General features: G+C 40.7%; 1 protein-coding gene across 1 annotated transcript; it reads left to right on the top strand.

Moving 5' to 3' along the window:
- Positions 1–40: 40 nt before the first annotated feature.
- LOC307267407 (vitellogenin-2-like) lies at positions 41–18,875 on the top strand (the record flags this gene model as incomplete). Its single annotated transcript, XM_080049727.1, has 33 exons — positions 41–89; positions 10,463–10,614; positions 10,703–10,954; positions 11,035–11,196; positions 11,288–11,436; positions 11,523–11,673; positions 11,761–11,918; positions 12,002–12,167; positions 12,262–12,387; positions 12,476–12,694; positions 12,792–13,009; positions 13,103–13,200; positions 13,286–13,410; positions 13,759–13,860; positions 13,980–14,099; positions 14,190–14,376; positions 14,460–14,553; positions 14,667–14,852; positions 14,949–15,099; positions 15,187–15,388; positions 15,476–15,915; positions 16,030–16,074; positions 16,162–16,230; positions 16,324–16,530; positions 16,618–16,751; positions 16,983–17,121; positions 17,200–17,329; positions 17,416–17,599; positions 17,714–17,808; positions 17,920–18,014; positions 18,114–18,279; positions 18,500–18,661; positions 18,763–18,875. The coding sequence occupies 33 exons, from the start codon at positions 41–43 to the stop codon at positions 18,873–18,875; spliced, it is 5,046 nt and encodes a 1,681-aa protein (XP_079905853.1).
- Between the last annotated feature and the right edge of the window lie 1,158 nt (positions 18,876–20,033).

Here is a 20,033-nt window from a genome sequence, read left to right as displayed (position 1 = left end):
GACTCCTGGGTTGGTAGGCTTTGTTTTGAAGAATTGCACAATGGCTCTTCCACACTCTTCTAAGGCAAGCTCAAGTGTACGCAGCACAGGTATATCTGTTAGGAGCTCAAAGTGGCCATAGAGACCTTTCTGCGTAAAAAGGTAATCAGTAATGCAGCAATAAAGCAGTCTGGTGCATCTGTAATGAGAAACAGCAAAACATATTTTTTAAAGTACATAATTTCGAATTCAACAAGTATTTAGAGAAACAAAAAACTAGTACATTTTGAATCTGACCTGCCAATTCAAACTTAATAACCAGCGAGCATGTCAGTCTATGTGAAAGGTTTAAAGTGTAAAGATGATAACTGAACAGATTGAATTGATGCACAAAACTCAATATTTCAACTAACTAACTTCTAACTAACTAATCTCGGACAACAAAACTTTAAAGGGCCACGCAGGCTTCCTTTATTAAATCCCACACTCAAAGGATAAACTAAACCACTGCTGCCAAGCAGCTGAAATACACACAAAATACTGACTAGGTGTTAGTAGATTACTGACACTAGAAAAAACACAAGAAGAACCTCTCTCTACCTCTGAAGCTGAGACAATGAGCAGCACAGAGCACTTGGGTCTCAGGGCATATATAAACCCCTCCCATCTAGGCTCAAACAAAGCCAATCCGTGTCACACACACCTGATTGCAGTCAGTTGATTTCACCAACCACTCTCACGGAGCCGAAAGATACGGATGGGTTAAGTGCCCTCACAGATGGATTCTTCTGTCATGATTGAAGTACTATCAATTATAGATGTATGTATTGAATAAAATTGTTACTCACCAAATAGTTTGTAAGATGTGGATGGATGAGGATAGACGAAGAAAAGTGTTTCAGCTTCACACCTGCTGGCAGCTAAAGTTAAAGACCTACTTCACCGGTGGATATATGAATGTGTATTGAACTCTGAGATCCTATGTAGTATAGAAATCAGTTCATCCTAGCCTGAGAAAAGGCACAAGGAGTGTTTTATAGTCTCACTGTCTAACCCTACATTTTCCCATGTGTGACATCACACGTGGTAAAATGTAGGGTTAGGATTAACAGGACAGCTTGGCCAAGGAAAGACTGAGGGAAGAAAAACCTAATTCTTTATGTTATTATAGCGTTTTTATAATGATAGAACGCCGTTTCTTTATGGGTCAAGTATACCTTTAGTTCGGTTGACTTCGGTGCGCATCTTCCAGGCAGGTGTAAATACAGAAATCGCACTTTGGGGCGGACCAAACAAGCACACCGAGACCCAGCTGAAGAGGTGGTCTCGGTGTACTCTGCTGCAGTTCATCTGTGGTGTGAATTTGGCCGGTTCACACACAGCTAAATCAGCTGTGTGTGAGCCACAATATGAAACAACAATCATTTAATGTTTTTATTTTTTATGTATAGATGTAGGCCTATTTATTATTTGAACCCCATAGTATATCAAACTGTAGATCAGGCAGTGCCCCCCCCCCCCCTCCCCCCTCCCTCCCCCCTCCCTTCCTCTCCCTACAACCTAAATGACTCGCAGAGTAGCCTACAGTTTTTAATGACGCACAGTTGTTATTTGCTGATGGCAAAATAAAAACACAATCACAGTATATATCATGATTGTTTACACTTTGGGAGTTTTCACTTTGTGATTCCTGCTTCTCTCCACCCCAGAATGTCTGTCCAATGAATGAATGACCTCAGATCACGTGTGGTTTTGCTTCGTAATGCTGGTTCACTTGCAAAAAGGCAATATGAAAGTGGACCACACCAAACAAAACAAATCTAAATTCTATTTGGTCTGGACCAAAGCAAGTGAACTAGCGGACTTTCCCTGTGTGAGTACACCCTAATGCTGGGCTTACACTACACGACTTTTCACGCGATTTGACAGTCGCAGACAATCTTCCAATGTCGGACTGAAATCACAGAAGTCGTGCTGGAGTTGTGGCGCGCGCACGTAATCTCAGTCGTTAGGTGTATGGTGGTCTTCTGACCCGATTTCAGCCAGTCTTCTTCCCGTCTTGACGTTCCGACATTATCAAACATGTTTGATATTATCGTTAAGGTGCGAACACACCAAACGTGTTGGGTGCGGTGGCGGCGTTGAAAAATCCTGTTTTTGCATAGGGAACCATTGGTTTAGGCGCGATGATGCGTTGGCCGCGGTAAAGCGGCGGTTTGGGTGCGGTAGCCGCGTTACCAAAGCGTCAACGCACCATCGCGCGAGTTCAAAAATGTTTACTTTTAACGCTCCAACGCGTGACGTTTAGCCGCATTGGCCAATCAGCGGTGAGCTTGACCTGACGTCACGGACATCGGCACGGTGGGAGGACAACACAGAGGCTGAGAAACACCGAGTAGGAAATGTATTTGCAGCTGGCTGGTGATATGAAGCCGCTCGGGGTTGGGTTAGAAGACGTGGGGAAAGTGAGCCAGGAGAATGGGCTTCCTGGTTAATTCAGTGAATATGTGCGGCTGTGCCTTAGCCGATAAACCAAGTTAGCACCGGTCGGATAGCGTTAGTTAACTCACCCGGTTGTGTGCGGCCACCACCTCCATATAATGAACCCAAACATAACGCCTAAGTCCGGGGAACTTTCACAACGAGTACAGCGAAGCACCGGTGTTTATGCCTATATCTACGCCAGCAGGTAGGGTAATGTAGGCTACTTGCCTTTATTTTCTACTGCCCTGCGCACAATGATGCTGTAAATGTGTTTGGTATGGTGCTGCCTTGCTGTTTGTGTTCATTTCCGAGTGGCGTGAATCTGCAATGCTGTTTTAAGGCTATTTGTTCCATTCAGTTGCTGTTTATTTGTCTTTTGGCACAATTGTTGGCCGTGTTGTTGTTGTTTTTGTGCGGACATGAACGCTGTTGTGTCGGGTCGGGTCTGATCGCAGCCATGGTTGATTAGGGGAATAAATATATCGGGGGGAGACTAGCTGCGTAGCATTGGGCGCGTTGAACCATTTTTTTACACAAAATGACCAAGCGCCAGATCAGGTGCGTTGGGCGCGATGGCCACCGCACCCAACGCGTTTGGTGTGTTCGCACCTTTAGTCTTAAGGGGTTGGCTCAAGCGAAATGACGTAAACACTGTCACACACTCGCATGCACCAAGCACGACACAGGAGGAGCAGCATTAGTCGCGACCTGTGTCCGCTTGGTGAAGCACTTATTTCGGATACTTTTTCATAGAAGCCTCGGTGGAGAACCAGGCTGACAGCCACGCAACCTGAACACTCTATCGTCAAATACAGGGTTAGGAGATAAAGTTATTGGGGGATGAGATCAGCAAATAAAGCTGGTCAAATAACTAAAGGAAGTCCCCCGCTCGGAATATTGAATTAACTTGTTTTTAATTAAATAATCACAATCACGTTTGTCTTCAGGTGTGAGTTGATTGTCTTTAGATGTAAGAGGGTTTCAGTCTTCAGTCTTTTCAAAGTCTTTTAAAAGTCCTCTAGTGTAAGCCCAGCATAAATTGCCCCTTCCAAGATTGATGGTTAACAAGCAGGAAAGTGCTGTTTTTTGGGACGAACCTTACCATCCCTTAAAAAAACAGTAAAGGACTGCAATTGATCACACTGCCTTGTATATTAACAGTTAAATGCTATTTTTATAAATAACAGGTTAATGCTGTTGAAATCCTGCTGTAAATTTACAGCAATTGTTTACAGTGTAACCATGGCCCTCTGTCTTGGCCATTCATACACAATAACACTCCGAGGAAACACTGCTGCAACAGCAGAATGCTGCTGCTGAACACCCATAGACCCCCAACCACCACCACATAATGTTGTTCTCATTACATCAATATAGGCCATCCAAAGTAAGGCATTTTGGGACCAAAAACAGAATTAATTGTAAAATAATTTTTTTCAGCTCAGATAATTTCTTTGAGGTGTCCAGAACAACATACTAAAAGTCCTAAGAAATCCGAGTTGAGGAAATATGTTTAATTCTCATCAATCCGAGATGTGTGCCAATAAGGCGAGACAACAATGCAACCCAATGGGGCTATTTTTTCCTTTACTCCTATCAAAATTAAACTTTACACAATGAAAGTATCCATGAAAATGAACTTTTTTTGTATTACAAATTTCTTTGAAAATGAATTTTAATCGTACATGCCCAAAATAAACCAAAGTAGGCTTAATTTTTACCTTTAATCCTACCACAATAAAACTTTAAATAGTAAAAGTATACTTGAAAAGTAACTTTTTTTGTTTTACAAGTTTCTTCTTAAATCAATTTGAATATGCACATGAGCTCCACACTATATATCCGGCTCATTCTACAGATTCGGTGCCCTTTATAATCTTTCAATGTCCCAAGCTTGTCTACTAACACAACTTTACAGAACATGTATTTAAGAAAATTTCAACCGGGTTTTTTTTAAATTCTGCATGTTTTTTAATGTGCTGTAGGAAATAAAAAATTTAAATACTAATTTATTTCAACATTTACATGTTTTCTCTCTTTGATTATTGGGAATTCCGCCTGTCCCCATTCATCACCATGAAAAGAATAATATCCATTTTGAGTACTCAATGTTAAATAACACTGCGCTTTTTGGTTTAATCGAATTAAAATGGGTAATTTTAAAGAATAACACATTTGATATAAAGAATAATTTTGAATTTTTTAAGTAATTTAAGTGTTTATCCCTGTCCTTGCATTTCATTCAACCCCGTAAAGCAACCACTCTTCCCCTACCATAAAATAATGGTACGACCCTTTTGACATTCTTCATGAGCAAGTGACATCAAACATGTGACCAATAAATCTTAGTTTGAACTTTGAGCAAAGTCTTTTGAACATCATGGTGAAGCAAGTGGTAGGCTTCTCTTTAACTTTCTATGAATATTTTATGATTTTTATGTACAAATGGGCTTTGTCAAGCTTAGGGTTTCAACAGTGCTTGGAGGAAAACTCATAGTAAACCAGGTGTGTCAAAAAATAAAGTTTGCAACTGGAAAAGTGCATAAATATCTACATAATATAATGCCATGTGGTGCACTACTAGCTGCTAGCATGAACACATTAACAAAAGATTAGCATAAAATGTTCAACCCCATCACATTCAGCCCCGTCACACTTCTTACTGTAACAGGGTTGAATGCCTGTTACGGGGTTGAATCCCTGGTACATCTTTGTCATATTTTAGGTACTTTTCTTATTAAATATGACATTAAAGACCTACTTAACTGGTGGGAATCTAAAGGTGTATTGAACTCTGAGATCCTATGTTGTATAAATATGCAAGAACTTTAGAAATCGGTTCATCTTAGCCTGAGAAAAGGCAGAAAGAGTGTTTATGGTCTCATTATCTAACCCTATTTTGACCATGTGTGACATCATGGTCAAATGTAGGGTTAGGATTAACAGGACAGCTGGGCCAAGGGAAGGCTAAGGGAAGAAAAACCTCATTCAATACATTATAATAGCGATTTTATAATGATAGAACACCAGTTCCGTATGGGTGAAGTACTCCTAAGGGGAATGATTGCTGTTACTGGTTTTACAGCATAAACTAACTTAAAAGCACTGATCTTGTTCTTTACCCTGTGGTATCCATTTGAGGACATCTTGGAGCGCATTGCTCCTCCTACATCTGTGACTTCACGTCACATGGAGATAGATAGAGATGTGTGGGCTAGACTCAGTCAGTAACAATTGTAAACACAAAAAGCAGCTGTTGGCAATGCTGTCATGTCACTTTGATGAATGTAGTATAGTGTGTCTTAAAATTAGTATGTAATGTAAAATTGACCAAATATGAGAATTATAGCATACAATGAATTCAAAAGAATTTGGGTTTTATACAAATAATTAAAAAAAGTGACATCATCATTCAACCCTGTTACATGATTTTCAACCCCGTTGTTCAGCATTCAACCCTGTTATGTTATGCATTTCTTTTCATGTTTGTATTAAAGGTGAAGTAAGCGGTTTATTTATGTTAATATAAGTGTTAAATCGCCCTTTATTCATACAGTGATCACTTACATGATGTGCACGTTTCATAACGCCAATCTCCCAGTCAGCTGCTCTGCATGTAATCGGCAAGTAAACTTGTTGGAGGATCCCGAAATTTTTATCCAATCACAAGAGAGAACGCTACAAACCGACACCCGTCTCACTCAAGGTCTCACTGCCGGTGCACGCTAGCAGGGCCGACGGACTGGGTAGAAAAGTGATACAGTCGTGGGGGGGGGGGGGGGGCCCATAAAAAAAAAAAAATGTTTTTTTTTTTTTTGTTTTTTTTAACAAGCTAAATGTGTGGCCCCGATCTTTGAAGGCCCTGAACAATGCCATTCCAAAAAAAGAAATAATTGACTGGCTCGTGATAGGCCCCTGACCCTTGCAAGGAGATCAGGGGCCTGCGCATGACTAAGCCATGTATGCGGGAGAGTAAGCAGGAGCAAGCCAACATTGAATTGAACTGGTGGCGAAAATAAACGCAGCGATGTTTCTATGGGGATATTTAGCTGTACAGAAATAAGTGCTGGCAAAGCTAGGACAGTTTAAGACTCCACATCACTGTGGCAACACAACCTATCTATCAGCTCAGACAGCGCAAAGAAAAGTCTGATGAATACATGAGAGTGATGGCCCCTGCAAGTTTCAGTAAGTTTAAAGAAGTGCCACACTGTTACTGCCTTTGAAATGCATTTCGACATTTTAAGGGGAAAACACATTGTATTTATTATTTCAACTATTGAGTTATTTGTAGAACAGCATGCTAGTGTAGGCCAACAAGATTGAATTTCTGAATTTTCAATGCTGCTTTATTTTTATGTTTTAAATTGGGAAAGACATGTTCCAAAACAACCTGTATTTAAAAAGAAATCAAGCAAGTAGGCTAATAATAACCATTAATTAATTATAGGCTATCGCATCACAGTAGGCCTATTGTCCACAATAATCACAGCCCCCCATCCATAAAGGAACTTTAAAAAGTTTAATTTGCACTTGATGTGCCTACACAAGTGTATGGTCTATTATTTGTATTTAGTGTGTCTGCATAGTATTGCACAAAAACAGTAGAAGTTTTCTTTAATTGTGTTTTGTACTGTCTGTAAAATTATACTTGCACATAGCAAACAAAATTGCACATCTGTATTCAAATAAACAGTTGTTTATTTCTATAGTGCGCATTGGCATCTTTGAGCAAAATACCCCCAAAATGTTCGCCGCGCCTCCTGTGACCCTGCCCAGTGACCACCTTGACTAAGACATATTATGGGGGAAACACCGGTAAAAGTAATGATTTGGTCATTCATCAGATGAAATATTGTGGAGTTGTCTGGTTCAGAGAGACATGTGTATTGTAAGACCGCTTTTCAGGGGGCCCATCAGGACTTTTTGTATAGGGGCCCAGAATTTGGTGCTACGCCCCTGCACGCTAGAGCAACAGATGGGCGAATTTGTATGCGCCTACAATGGCGGAGCAGGTAAAAATCCTTCCCAATGTCTGTTTTGATGGTTTTTATCAAGTTTTATCACACTTTTGGATCTGAGATGATGCTAGATAACTTGCTGCTTGAAGACCGCAGTGCATTAATGTGGTGACGTAGGGACGGGCGAGGGGACTGACAACTGCAGTAACTGACAGGAAGTTAGCTAAAATAACCATTCTGCTTACAGCACCTTTAGATATACAACATATAACATCAACATGTGTTTAATTGTGTGTGTTGTAACTGGAAAAACAAGTAGATGAATATCTTTTTTAATTACATGACATTACTGCATATGAGCAGTGAAAATGCCGAGTGGGAAGACAAATATTTTCATCATCTTGGATGGTGCTTGAGGTTTTTTTTCTTTTTTAATTGAATAACATTATGTGATTATTAACAAGGGACATCTAAACTGAGAGATCATGTCAGAATTGTATCAGAAACCCATTCTAAATATTAGCACCTGAATAACAAAATATGTAATCCTCACTAATGTCGCGGTCAATATGTTTGAAGACACATTTCTTTAACCCTCGTAAATAATGTACTGCCGACTGACTTACACCCATGGTCCTCTGGGGTCATTTTGACCCCAAATGGTTTGGTGTTTTTTTAAAGCCTAAAGTATAAATTGTCTGACTTAAGTCCAACCCATAACCACAAATATTTCCCTTAGTTTTGGAATTTTAGGCCAACAGACCTTGTTTACATAAAAATATTTAAAAAATTTGATGAAAAAATAATAATCTTCATGTGATTTTGACTATATGACTCATTAAAGACGGGCTTATGTCAAAGGTTAGTGAAGAAACTGTTTTTGAATCACTTACATTTTTTTAGGAGCAAATTTAAACACCCTTGGTCCTCTGGGGTCAGAATGACCCCCGCCCGATTCAGCTGTTTTTTAAAGCCTACAAAGTATAAATTATCAATTAATTTTGTGTTACACCTTTAGTCTGACTTGAGTCCAACCCATTACCACAGATACTGTATTTCCCTTAGTTTTGGAATTTAGGGCCAACACACCTTGTTTATATAAAAGTATGCATTTTTTTATTTAGAAAGTCGAACCAGGCAGGGTCAGTTCTTGCCTGGTTTCTAAAGCAAAAAGCATAAACAATCACTAACCTCAGTTTTTCAGCTTTTTACTAAGATTTGAAATGGTGCAGTCTGCGAGAAACAATCTGTTGATGTGTTTTGTTTTCTTAACCATTTTTATTTTTTATTTTTTTAACCTTTATTTATACAGGTAAATCCCATTTAGACCGAAGACTCTTTTACAAGGGAGACCTGTTTTCCTTTTCCCACGTTACCATTCACACACACATTTATACACCGATAGCAGGCTAACTATCTACATTCACACGAGGCAAGGTGGGTGAAGTGTCTTGCCCAAGGGCACAACAACCATGACACAGGTGGCAGGGCAGGGATCAAACCTCCAACTCTTTGATCATCAGCCGACCCTCTCTACCAACTGAGCCACACTCGACCATTGCTCGACCCCACACATCAAAGGCACAGGTTTGCGTCTGTGTGTGTGTGTGTGTGTGTGTGTGTGTGTGTGTGTGTGTGTGTGTGTGTGTGTGTGTGTGTGTGTGTGTGTGTGTGTGTGTGTGTGTGTGTGCGCGCGCTCGTGGGTGTGTGCTCATGTATGTGCATGTGTGATGTGTGGGTGGGTGGGTGGGTGTGTGTGTGTGTGTGTGTGTAAGTGTGTGTGTGTGTGTGTGTGTGTATGTGTGTGTGTGTGGGTACCGTTAGAAGAAGGGGGGGCGGGTATTTCCCCTGTTAGAAGCAGTATAGTGTGACATTTTGCCCCATTGCACCATTGAGTGCTGCGGGGTCATTTTGACCCCAGAGGACAACAGGTGTTATGAAATTAAATAAAACACCCATAATTTGATCGAAATACTTCAAATTTATATTAATCATCAAAAGCATAGTATTGAACAACCCCTATCATTTTCAGACCATTTGGTGAATGAAAAACATATTTTCCTGCAAAGAAAAATGTCCTGTGGGGTCAAATTGACCCCAGTACAATACTGTAGTGAAGCGAATGACAAGTTTCTTAATTTCTTCAGTACATTTGAATGTTTTTCATTTAATCTACTTATTTATTAAATATGCATATTTCCAAGGAACATCTACAGCAAAATTCCATAGCTAGATTATATAGAAGTTGCTTTTTCAATTGTTGGGTATTTATATAGGCTATGTGCTTGGATTATATGTTGTCATGCTGTTAAAACATCCTATACCAGCCCTAAAATAAATAAGGTAAACTTTTGCAGACATAAAATGTTTTTTTTCTTTCTCTTTTTTAAAGCAGCCACAATTGTAGTAGGCCTAACATCCTCTTAGCACTGATCGTTGTTGGAAAGCCAAAAGTCCAGTTGCAATTTTTTTTTCTGTGACATCTGTGACATTTCCATTTATATTTTACTGTTTGTTTAATCCGTGTGGCCAGGGCATGGTAACATCACAGACATTGCAAACTGATATTTAGTTAATGATACATTTCAGTCAACAAACACTGGCTTTATAAGCAACCCTTTGGTTACAGAAGAACACTTCCTTCAGCTATGAGGGTGTTTTTGCTAGCACTCACTGTGGCCCTTGTGGGTGAGTGTGTTTTTTATTGCTAATTTCATACCTTACATTTCACTCAAATGTAATATAGCTTGTGTATAATTGTGATTTAAGAGTGATCTCATATGTAAACAATGTAATCTCCGTAATACGTAACTGATGCTAGAAAAGAAAATACACATTTTCCTTCACTACATATCTTGTTATCCTTTATGAATATCAAATAACTTTGTGTTACTATTTTGCAGCAAGTCACCAGGTCAATTTTGGTAAGTTGTCATTCTTTTACATTAGAAATGGGATTTTATATTTTCAATTTTTTTAAACTGCTGTAAATTGTAAATGCAATCACTAGTTTATTTTATTTTCTCTCATTCTCGCAGCCCCAAACTTTGCTACTGGGAAGACCTACGTGTACAAATATGAAGCCTTTGTTCTGGGTGGCCTGCCCGAGAACGGCCTGGCGAGGGCCGGAGTAAAAGTCCATAGCAAAGTTATGATCAGTGCCATGGCTGCAGACACCTTCATGTTGAAGGTAAATACCTTTTAAAATGTTCTGAGTTTTCTGTGTGGCTTATAGATAAGTGTTCACAATTCATTCAAACTGTCACTCTCCCTTACAGCTTGAAGACCCTGAAATCTTTGAGTACAGTGGCATCTGGCCATCAGATGCTTACCTCCCGGCCACTAAGCTCACCTCAGCCCTGGCTGCTCAGCTCATGACACCAATGAAGTTTGAGTATGCCAATGGTGTTGTCGGCAAAGTGTTCGCGCCAGTTGGTGTCTCTGCAACTGTGCTGAATATCTACAGGGGAATCCTCAACATCTTCCAGCTGAACATCAAGAAGAATCAGAATATCTATGATCTTCAGGAGGTACATATAACTAATTTACATATAATTCAAACCACAAAATGTTGCAATACTTCAACTGTGTTTTGATCTTTGTGAACTAGCCTGGTGTTCAGGGTGTGTGCAAAACCCAGTACGCCGTCAGTGAGGATACAAAGGCTGACCGCATCTTGCTAACCAAGACCAAAGACCTGAACAAATGCCAGAAAAAAATCATTAAGGACATCGGCTTGGCTTACATGGAGAGATGCGTTGAGTGTGAGGCTGTAAGTGCAAGTTCCCTCTCAATTCACACTGTAATACGGAACATTTCTTAACACTGTGGGCATGATAATACTGTGGATCTTGTCAATGCAGAGAGGACCGATCCTGAAGGGAACTGCCGCTTTTAATTACATTCTGAAGCCAGCCGCCACAGGCGCTTTGATCTTGGAGGCAATTACTACAGAGCTCATCCAGTTCTCACCTTTCAACAACTTGAATGGCGCTGCCCAGATGGAGGCTAAGTATGTGCGATAACAGTGGCGTAAGCAGCATTCTCCGTACAAAGTGTCACAGTGGAGATTGATGTTGTGCTCATGTATATTATAAGGCAAATCCTCACCTTCCTGGAGATCGAAAAGACTCCAGTGGAGCCCATTAGAGCAGAGTATCTTCACCGTGGATCCCTGCAGTACGAGTTTAGCAGTGAGCTTCTCCAAACACCCATCGCACTTCTGAGGATCAGCAATGCCGAGGCTCAGGTACCTCAGCAACTATTCCCTCTTCATCCAATTTATGTTGAATTTATCCTGCGACAAGCTCATGGGAATAATTGTGTTACTTAACAGATTGTTGAAATTCTCAACCACCTGGTGACCTTCAATGTGTCGAAAGTCCATGAAGATGCCCCCTTGAACTTCATTGAGCTCATCCAGCTGCTGCGTGTGGCCAGATTTGAAAGTATTGAGGCCCTTTGGGCCCAATTCAAAGCTAGACCCGATTACAGGTAACTGAAACTTTCATTCAAAGAGGAGCCATGACAAAAACGTGCCATTGATGATAAACACACAATATTTTGCTCTTTCTGAGGCACTGGATCCTGAATGCTGTCCCTGCCATTGGCACTCATGCTGCCTTGAGGTTTGTCAAGGAGAAGTTCCTCGCAAATGAGCTGACTACGGCTGAAACTGCTCATGCCCTGCTGGCGTCTGTGCAGATGGTGACAGCCGACCTGGAGGCTATCAGGCTTGCAGAGGCAAGGCAACGTGAAATGTTTTCTTGGGTATATGTGATTGTGCAAAAACTGGCACACATACTGTGATCAGATGTTTATTCCCACCAATCCTTAGGGCCTGGCGATGAACCCCAAAATCCAGGAAAGCCCAGTTCTGCGTGGGATTGTCATGCTGGGCTACGGCACCCTGGTTGCTAAATTCTGTGTGGAGAATCCAACTTGCCCAGCCGAGCTTGTGAGGGTATGTGTGATTGGTACATGTGCTTTATTTAACTAAAATTGTGTTATATAATATCAGTGAAGGGAATACCGTTCTGCTCCTTCCACAGCCAATCCACGAACTTGCAATCCAGGCTCTTGCCAAAGGTGAAATTGAGGAGGTCGTACTCGTTCTCAAAGTTCTGGGTAATGCTGGACACCCTGCCAGCCTGAAGACAATCATGAAGCTCCTGCCTGGCTTTGGCAGTGCTGCTGCTAATGTGCCTCACAGAGTACACAATGAAGCAGCTATGGCCCTAAGGAACATTGCTAAGAAGGATCCCAAGAGGGTGAGACTATATTCTCCAAATCCTTTCTTTACTAGCAGTGCATACAATTAAAACCTATTTCGTCATAATTTCTCATATTTTCTCATTTGGGACTTAGATCCAGGAAATTGCTGTTCAGCTGTTCATGGACAAGACTGTCCGCCCAGAGCTCCGTATGGTTGCTACTATCGTACTGTTTGAGACCAAGCTGCCCATGGGGCTGGTGTCTACGGTTGCCAGCGTCCTCATGAAAGAAACAAATATACAGGTCGCTAGCTTTGTCTACTCTTACATAAAGGCCATGACCAAGAACACCGCTCCTGACTTCGCCTCTGTGTAAGAACTTCAATAACATTTCCATTTACAGTTTTTTGCTAGTTAAACATGGTAGAACCTAGAATCTCTTATTTTTGAACTTTTTATTTTCAGTGCTGCCGCCTGTAATGTGGCTGTGAAGATGCTTAGCCCTAAATTCGACAGACTGAGCTACCGTTTCAGCAGAGCTATCTATTTGGATGCCTACCACAGTAAGAGCACAACCAAATACTAGTTTTTTTCCTGGGATTTCAGATTCGAAATGTGGTTTGACGGTTTTCGTATTTTTCCCTGCAGGCCCCTGGATGGTGGGTGCTGCTGCCAGCGCCTTCTACATTAACGATGCTGCAACTGTCCTGCCAAGAGCCATTGTGGCCAAAGCTCGCACCTACATGGCAGGAGCTTACGCTGATATTCTTGAGGTATAACACTCATGTTTTCTATAGCGACTGTAGGTAACACTATAATAGGCTATCATATGTCTAGCATGTGCATTCCTTTAGTACAAACCGTTGCACAACAACTGTTGTCGGCTGATAATAGTTTGTAAACATTGCAATACTGAGAAATACAGAGAGAGGTTTGTGAAGCTGATAGGCTTGATCAACTTTTCCACCATCGGAACAAGGTTTCAGTTCCAGGCCGGTACTAGAGTCGATTCGCAGATGGTTCACCTACATAGCCATGTCATGATGTCAATGTAAACGTCTGTTTTTGTAATATTTTAAAAACAAGTTAAACAACAAATGCTATATTTATTTATTTTTCAGCTTGGAGTGAGAACTGAGGGAATCCAGGAGGCCCTGTTGAAAATCCAAGAGGCACCTGAGAATACACAAAGGATCACCAAGATTAAACAAGTTATGAAGGCTGTAAGTTTAAAGGGATCATTAAAAAAAATGCAATTCTTTTTTAAGAATGATGTCATCAAAGCAAATGTTTTGCTTAAAGAATCAAAAGTGTTAATGGACTGTTTTATACTTTTGCACAGCTTTCTGCATGGAGGGCTCATCCTTCAAGCCAGCCCCTGGCCTCTGTGTATGTGAAATTCTTCGGACAGGAAATTGCATTTGCCAACATTGACCAAGCCATTGTTGATCAGATTATAGAGGTGCCCCATCTTCTACTGTACGAATGCTAAGAAATAATTTTATATTGAATTGAATACATGATGTCTTATAAGCATGTTTTATGTTTGAAGCTTGCAAGTGGACCAGCAATGCAAACTTATGGCAGGAAGGCTTTGGATGGTCTGCTTTCTGGCTTTACAATGCAATTTGCCAAAGCAATGCTGGTTGCTGAGGTTCGTCGTATTCTTCCTACCTCTGTTGGTCTCCCCATGGAGCTCAGTTTTTATACTGCTGCAGTGGCTTCTGCAGCTGTTGAACGTAAGTTCCACTGGTGTAATTTAAATGTTGCTGATTTGAGAAAATTACCTATGGTAGTACTGAAAATGTGTTGTTTTTCACAGTTCAAGCCACAGTGACACCATCTCTGCCACAGAACTTCCATCCCACCCAACTCCTGAAGTCTGATATCAGCATGAGGGCTGCCATTGCTCCAAGGTAATGTAGTTTTAAATTACTTGAAAGCTAATAACCTTCTTCTCATCAGGATAACTAAAAACAAATGGTCTAGGGATTTCACCATCAACGTTTATCTTTTCTATCCCTTTTAGTGTTTCAATGTACACCTATGCAGTTATGGGAGTGAATACTGCTCTACTCCAGGCTGCCGTGATCTCAAGAACCAGAGTTCACACTATTGTTCCTGCAAAGATAGAGGCAAGAATTGACATGGTTAAGGGCAACTTCAAGCTTCAGTTCCTTCCTGTTCATGGCGTGGACAAGATCGCATCTGCAGTGTATGTACTTTCCTTTGTAGCTTGTATTCACCAAGTAGCATGTATCACCCAGTTTTAACATTATGTTTCTTAAAACGATTTTTCTTCCTCCAACAGTGTTGAGACTTTTGCTGTTGCAAGAAATGTAGAAGACCTTGCAGCTGCCAAAATCACACCAATGATTCCAGCTGCATTTGCAGCAAAGCTGTCAAGGGAGACTTTCACTTCAACGATGTCGAGTATGGCATCCTCTCTGGCTGCCAGTATGGTGAGTTTGATTCAGTGACCACCTTCTCCAATACAAACATCTACGCTGTTCCAATTTAACGTAGTGATATCTGTTTTGGGTTTACAGTCAGCATCATCTGAAATAATTCCTGTCGACCTACCAAGGAAAATTGTCAACAAGGCATTTGAGAAGAAAATGTGTGCTGCAATTGAAACCTTTGGAATGAAAGCATGCACTGAGATTGAATCTCACAATGCTGCCTTCATCTTGGACTGCCCTCTCTACGCCATGATTGGAAAACATGCTGTCACGGTTGAGGTTGTGCCAGGCAAGTGAAATAGTTTTCATTTACTGATATTAGTTATTTTTTCAGGAAGTTGCTTATAAGTTATTCTATTCATGTATATGGTTGCAGCTGCCGGACCAGTCATCGAGAAGATTGAAATTGAGATTCAGGTAGGAGATAAAGCAGCAGAAAAGATCATGAAAGTGATTAACATGAGTGATGAAGAGGAGATTCTTGAGGACAAAAACGTCCTGATGAAACTCAAGAAAATCCTGGCTCCTGGTCTGAAGAACGGCACATGGAGCTCCTCCAGCTCTAGCAGCTCCAGCAGCTCCAGTTCAAGAGTCTCTTCCTCTGCATCATCCAAGTCCTCTTCCAGCTCATCTTCTCGCCGCAATAGCAAGACAGTTGACGGCGTTGCTCCCATCAGAAGCCGATCAAGCTCTTCCAGTTCCAGCAGTCGCTCCTCCAAATCAAGCAGTCGCACATCAATCTCCAGCAGCGGCACTTCCAAATCCAGCCGCCGCTCTTCCAGCTCCAACTCCTCCAGGTCCAGCTCCTTGTCCAAGGTGAGACAAAACACTGAACATGAATATAAAAATATGTTTTAAATTAAAAAAACTGTGGAATCAAAAAGTACGTGTTCAGATATGTATCAACTATTTTTATTTTTTTTATTGCAGCAGGAAATGTATGAGATGAAGTTTACCAAGAACCACATCCACCAGTTATTTAGAGATTGTTTTGCATGAGCATGATGCAGCCACGTCATGTACTGTTTGAGCATGCTAAACGTATGATGTCATTGTTCGCAGCATGCCCTCTCAACTGGTCGCGCCAGCAACAAGAGCAGTGCCTACAGCTTCGAAGCCATCTACAATGAGGTAAGTCATTAAAAACAAGCCATTTACACTAATTGTGTCAGTGGGGAAAATCCAGAATTTCATTAACATCAAATCTCTGCTTTGCACCTTAAGGCTAAGTACCTCAGTAATGCTGTCACTCCTGCCATGACCATTCTCATCCGTGCTGTGAGGGCTGACCACATTGCTCAGGGATACCAGATTGCAGCTTACTTTGACAAACCTAATGCCAGACTGCAGGTGATTTTTGCCAACCTGACTGAGAACGACCACTGGAGAATCTGCGCTGATGGTGTGATGCTTAGCCACCACAAGCTGATGGTAAAAACTTGGATTTGATTAATATTAACTGAAATGCCAACAGTTTTTAGAAATGTGTGTGATGCTTGAGATTTTATTTTGTCTTAGGCCAAGATTGCATGGGGCATTGACTGCAAGCAGTACGAGACTAATATCATGGCTGACTGGGGTCAGGAGCCTGCAGCCCGCCTGAAGATTTCCTGGGAGAAACTTCCAAAGAGCATGAAGCGCTATGCAAAGGAGTAATGCCCCAAACTAAAGCAGATTTCAAAAATTTTGTTTTATTAAAAAAAAACATGCTAAACAAAGGTATACTGGCCTCTCAGCAAAAAATCATTGACTTTTGTTGGGTCTATTTGATGTAGATAAGATACCTTCTTTGGCATGTTTTCATTTTCTACCACACCTAGCTACCATTGTGTGCATTTAACACTCAGTCTGACATTTCTTAAAAAAACTTTTTGTCCATCTAGGCTGTCTGAGTACATTAACCGCATCGCTAAGGAAACCGGATTAAGCATGGAAAAGGTCAAGAATGTTCGCAATCAGATCAAACTGTCTGTGGCTGTTGCATCCGAGACAAGCCTGAATGTTGAGCTGAAAACACCAAAGGTACAGTTTTATTGCCTAATGTTTACAGACAGACAATGCAACGCACTCCTCGTAACCCCCCTGAATTGATTATGCCAGATGACCATAAACAAACTTGGCCTGAGACTCCCTCTATCTCTGCCATTCGGAAATACTGCAGCTGAGCTTGAAGCATACCAAAGCAGCTGGACTGACACGATCTCCTACATGATCACCAAGGCTCATGCAGGTGAAGACATTTAAAGAATAGACTAAATAGTCAGGCTGATCAGCAAATAGCTAACTTACTGATTAACCTTTTCTCTTTCACTCCAGCTGAGTGTGTCCTGGTCAAAGACACCCTGATCACATTCAACAACAAGAAGTACAAGAACAAGATGCCACACTCTTGCTACCAGGTTTTGGCTCAAGATTGCACATCAGAGCTTAAATTCATAGTACTGCTGAAGAGGGACGAAATACAGGAACAGAACCTGATCAATGTGAAGATAGCAAACATGTAAGAACAACCAGTATGTATATCTAAATTGTGGGAATGGTCAAAAAAGAAAATGTCTAAATATGAAAATACAGACATGAAGTCATACATGCATTTACATTGTTTTCTCAACAGTGATGTGGAGATGTATCAAAAGGGCAGTGCAATTATGGTGAAGATTAATGGAGTAGAAATCCCAATCAGCAACCTGCCATATCAGCATACCGCAGGTTTTGATCATCTTATTTTATCCATTTGAAGGCAATTTTCATGCTAAAATTATTCATTTGTTGGATATTATCAAATTTTTATATTTATACCTATATTTGCATTATTTTTAGGTAAAATTCAGATCAGACAGAGGGGCCAGGGAATTTCCCTCCTTGCTCCTAGCTATGGTCTTCAGGAAGTGTTCTTAGATCTGAATTCCTTGAAGGTAATATAAAAAAATCTAACTTTAAATTCGATTTTTTTATTATTAATTTACATACGGCTGGTTATTGTGCAAATGCTGAACTGTTTTTCTTTCTTTCAGGTTAAAGTTGTGGACTGGATGAGAGGACAGACCTGTGGACTCTGTGGAAAGGCTGACGGTGAAATCAGACAGGAGTATCGCACACCCAACGAACGCATTACCAAAAATGCACTCAGCTACGCTCACTCCTGGGTTCAGGCTGGACATAGCTGCCGGGATTCTTCTGGTAATACTTACCCGAACTACCTGTTTCACCTTTCTCTATCATAATATAATTCATAGCCAGAATAGCTAAATTGAAGCATATAAAAGAAATTTGCTAAATCATAACAAACTGACATCAAAGCAGCATTTCATTAGATTATATGTAAAATCTGATTTATGCTCAGGTCTGTTGTAGGTAATCATATTAACAGTGCTTACCTTCCATGTTCAACCTTTTCCAGAGTGTTACATGAAGCTTCAATCAGTGAAGTTGGAGAAGGAGATGATCCTCTATGGCCAGGAGTCCAAGTGCTACTCCGTGGAGCCAGTGCTGCGCTGCCTGCCTGGCTGCATGCCAGTGAGGACCACCACAGTCACTGTTGGCTACCACTGCCTGCCTCTTGGTGAGTCTGCGAGAAATCACAGCTTCTTCATAGAACTGTATCATTCTACATCTATCTTGTTTTCTGATACACAATGTGCTTGTCTCTCTCCATTTTTGCAGAGTCTAACCTGAATCCTTCTGAGGGTCTGAGCAGCATCTACGAGAAGAGCATAGATCTGTGGGAGACTGCAGAAGCCCACCTGGCCTGTCAATGCACCGCTCACTGCAATTAAGCTCATTGCCTTCAGTCATATGTTTTATTTTTATATGTTCAAGCAAGCGTTGCAAACTATCAGTTTGAGGTACAAAATGTATATTGCTTGATGTAAATTGTACATTTTGCATAAGTGTCTCTTCGTCACGAATGCAGCTGATAAAAAAATAAATGATGTGATTGTCATTCATTCCATTACCATATTTGTTCAAATAAAACATAAGAACATAATAAATAACAATATATTTTTAGTCCTTGGGAAAGACCATCCCCCCAAAAATATCTCATCAACACTTCATCACAGGTCTCACCTTTTAGCAACCCAAAATGGCAAAACTGTTTTAATATGCCCTCCTGTAAAGCTCTTTGAATTGCATTGTGTCTGAATTGTGCTATATAAATAAACCTGCCTTGCCTTGTGACTCTAACCTCAATTTGAATTATCTTAAAAAAAATCCACTGTGTATATCGGTAGGCTATGTGCCGTACTCGTATATTGTTACCACAAAATATTACCCTGTAAATGGTGAGGAATTACACTGTATGTTGTGGGGCGTATTTCTGGGCTATCAAGCAGCACTGCAGACATCACAACGATGTAGGAATAGTCTGTCAGGTTTATAGAAGAGCTTTGCAGAACAGTGTTGGCTACTCATTTATTTTTTGTTATTTTCAAGTCACCAGAATGCACTATCAGAACCCCATATTTGGTTTTGGAATACTACAGCCCCAATTCCCAAAAAGTTGGGATGTTACGTAAAATGTGAATGAAACAGAATGTGATCGTTTCCCTATCCTTTCTACATGTATTCAATATAAAACAGTACAAACACATGTATTTGTTTAAACCGATAAACATTATTGTTTTTTGTAAATATACACACATTCTAAGCTGTATTAGGATGTGCAGAATGTTGCTCATTATTGTCTTGCTTAAAAAAGAAGGGATGTCCCTGAAATAGACGTTGTCTGGATGGCAGCTTGATGCTCCAAAACCTGTATGTACTTTTCAGCATTAATGATGCCTTCACAGATATGCAAGTTACCCATGCCGTGGGCACTAACTAACCAGCCCCATACCATTACACGCGCTGGCTTCTCAACTTTGTATTGGTAACAATCTGGATGGTCCTTTTCCACTAGAGCCCGGAGGACATAACGTACATGATTTACAAAA

This window comes from Ammodytes marinus (genome assembly GCF_949987685.1).
Source record: "Ammodytes marinus genome assembly, chromosome: 2".
Lineage (NCBI taxonomy): Eukaryota > Metazoa > Chordata > Actinopteri > Uranoscopiformes > Ammodytidae > Ammodytes > Ammodytes marinus.
Note: the sequence above shows the minus strand (reverse complement) of the source record. Positions and strands in the feature narration are given on the sequence as shown.